This window comes from Pezoporus occidentalis, unplaced genomic scaffold (assembly GCF_034315485.1).
Source record: "Pezoporus occidentalis ecotype Australia unplaced genomic scaffold, CSIRO_AGI_Poc_V1 ctg1605, whole genome shotgun sequence".
Taxonomy (NCBI): Eukaryota; Metazoa; Chordata; class Aves; order Psittaciformes; family Psittacidae; genus Pezoporus; species Pezoporus occidentalis.
In genome coordinates, this window is record NW_026913432.1 from 11,334 (window position 1) to 13,831 (window position 2,498).

Below are 2,498 nucleotides of genomic sequence, written 5' to 3' on the forward strand. Positions count from 1 at the left end.
GCTCTGATTGTCTGGGCCCGCTTGGGGGCGTGGCTTTGTCCAGTGGGCGGTACCAAGAGGCGGAGCAAGGAGGACTGCACCGGGGTACCCGGGTGCTCTCAATGGAAGCTGGGGGGGGGAGATTGCAGTGCTGATGAGTGACTTTTAGCGCTATAATGGACCAAATTCCCTTGGGAACACCGTTTCCTTCCACAGCGGCACCCCTTTTGCTGATCCATGGAAGCAAGGAAGCCCAGAAGGAATCACTGCAACTTCATTGCGGGATAACGGGGAGTCAGGTTTGGAGTGCGTGCTGCCTGGATGCTATCGGAGATGGAGGGGAGGGAATGGGACAGCGGAGGCGATGCCCTTTGGTCTCCGGAGCTCCTTGGTCCAGGTTTGTCTCCGCCATCCTTTCCCCTAAACGATAACTGCGCATCCACAGCAGGAGAGCACCCGCACGCAGTATCCCATGCTCTGCCGCTTCGGTCTGCTCCTGAGGATGAGCAGGGTCTGTGCTGTCAGGGAACGGAGGCCGGGATCATCCTCATCCAGAAGTGCTTCCAGGGCTGTGATCCAAAAAGACTGGGATGAGCCCCTCCGTAGCCCCCAGCATCCCCCCAGCCCCTGCTCCCTCCTCACCTCTGCAGATCTGCTCCAGCTTCCTTGGGCTTTTCCCTCTTAGGGGCCGTGCAGCCAATCCTGGGCACAGGGATTCATTGGGATCCGTCAGCATCCATCGGGATCCATCAGGGATGCGGCAGTGGGGACCGGGATGGGGAGCGCAGGGACTCACCAATGAACCTGACGGCTGCCTCTTGCAAGGGGACCTGAGCATCCTGCAGGTACCGCAGGCTCTGGTCCAGGTATCCCTGAGCCCTCTTCCTGCTCCGCTCCAGCTGCAGAAGGAATGGGATGCTACAGAACGCCCCCATTGGCTGGAGCAGTCCCAACGCTCCCTTTCCCATCCGCATGTGGAATGAGCAGAGCGGTGCAAGGGGTTCCAATGGGAATAGGGACGGATGCAGGACCCATACCAAGCACTCTGCAACCCTCCACGTCTGCCTCATCTCCAATAGGCACCGGAGCTCTTCCCATCCCAGGAGCGTCGCCGCAGCAAGGAGAGCTTCCCAGGAAGCCTGCACAGGATGGGATGGGAGATGGCACCTTGGGGATGATCCCACCCTCAGGAATGTGGAATACCCGGGCTGGGGGGAAGGGTGTTTGTACCTCGGCCACGCTGCAGCTTTGGTCGCTCATGTGGAAGAAGAGCGGGAGCAGCAGATCCCAGATTTTGCTCCTCATCCTCCTCCTGTCACCACCAAGCACCGACTGCAGCAGGACCCGGAACAGGCGGATGGAGAGCTCCCGGAGCCGGCTGCATCCCTGAAGGGAAGGAGGAAAAGGGGGCACTTGGGCAGATCCTGATGGGATGTGAAGCCCTGGAGCCATCCCCATGCGAGCTCCAAATCACCGCAGGGGTCCCACGCAGCCCTTACTCCATCAAAGAGGGGCCAGAGGTCCTGCACCAGCCCCACGGCAATGGGGCTGGCCTCCTCACTCGGGAGTTGACCCATCACATTCCATATGATCATCAGGGCCTTTATCCTGAGCTCGTCCTCAGCGTCCCAGAGCCAGCGCACAATGTGGGGCAGCAGTCGCTGCAGTTTCCTTGCCTGCAGGAAGAGGTGGGGGCTCCTTGTGGGGAAGCCTTGACCCAAGGCTATGGTCACCAAGGTCATGGCCAAGAGGGGTCCCTATGGCCATGCCCTGCCCCATGGCCAAGAGGGCTCTCTGCCATGGCCAAGAGGGTGCCCATGCCCCATGCCCACTGTGCCCTGCCCCATGCCCATGTCCTGCCCCATGGCCATGCCTCGCTCACCAAGCCAGGTTTCTTCGACAGCTCCAAGAGTCTTTCCAGCAGCACGGCCGCTGTCACCAGGTTCTGGGGGTCCTCAGCTCCCTCAGCACCACCAGCACCGGAGGCCATGGTCTAAGGCAAACACAGGCATTGAGACCCCACCGAGCCTGCAGGGCTCACGGGACTCATCAGGGCCCTTTGGGACTCACAACCAAGTTGCGGATGGAGGTTTCCCAGGTGTCCTGGAGCATCCCCAGCAGCTCTTGTAGGGGCTCTGAAGTCTTGGATATGGTCAGGAACATCTCCCAGATGTCCGCGTCAGCGCTGGAAGGCAGAGCACTGAGTCAGTGTGGTCTGTGCATCCCATGGGATGCCCTATGGGGGTTAGTGGTGGTGCTCCCCATGGGGTGGGATGCAGGGACCCGCTCCTCAGGGATGTCATAGCATCATGGAAAGGGCCTTAAGGTCATCCAATTAAAACTCCAGTGCCATGGGGTGGGATGCAGGGACCCGCTCTTCAGCATCATAGAAAGGGCCTTAAGATCTTCCATTGCTGTGGGTCCTTGGGTCTGGTGGCCATAGGGACCAAGCCCTCAAGGCTGGTACCTGTATCTCAAGGGCACATTGAGGACCATGCTGATGGCCAATGCCCTCGGGT

At 60.2% G+C, this 2,498-nt stretch overlaps 1 protein-coding gene across 1 annotated transcript; it reads right to left on the reverse strand.

Moving 5' to 3' along the window:
• Window positions 1-461: 461 nt before the first annotated feature.
• LOC134160589 (uncharacterized) lies at window positions 462-1,437 on the reverse strand. Its single transcript, XM_062612732.1, has 3 exons — window positions 1,210-1,437; window positions 776-1,118; window positions 462-681 (listed from the first exon to the last, which is right to left on the reverse strand). Exons 1-3 carry the CDS (start codon window positions 1,435-1,437, stop codon window positions 527-529), a joined length of 726 nt encoding a protein of 241 aa, XP_062468716.1. The 3' UTR covers window positions 462-526.
• Window positions 1,438-2,498: the final 1,061 nt, after the last annotated feature.

Bases quoted from the DNA above. Each gene is read 5' to 3' on its own strand.
- LOC134160589 (XM_062612732.1), bottom strand. From the start codon at position 1,437: ATGGGGATGGCTCCAGGGCTTCACATCCCATCAGGATCTGCCCAAGTG. The intron at 1,119-1,209 runs GTACAAACACCC...CATCCTGTGCAG, and splicing joins AAAGCTGCAGCGTGGCCGAG to GCTTCCTGGGAAGCTCTCCT. The intron at 682-775 runs GTGAGTCCCTGC...CCCTGTGCCCAG, and splicing joins GGCAGCCGTCAGGTTCATTG to GATTGGCTGCACGGCCCCTA.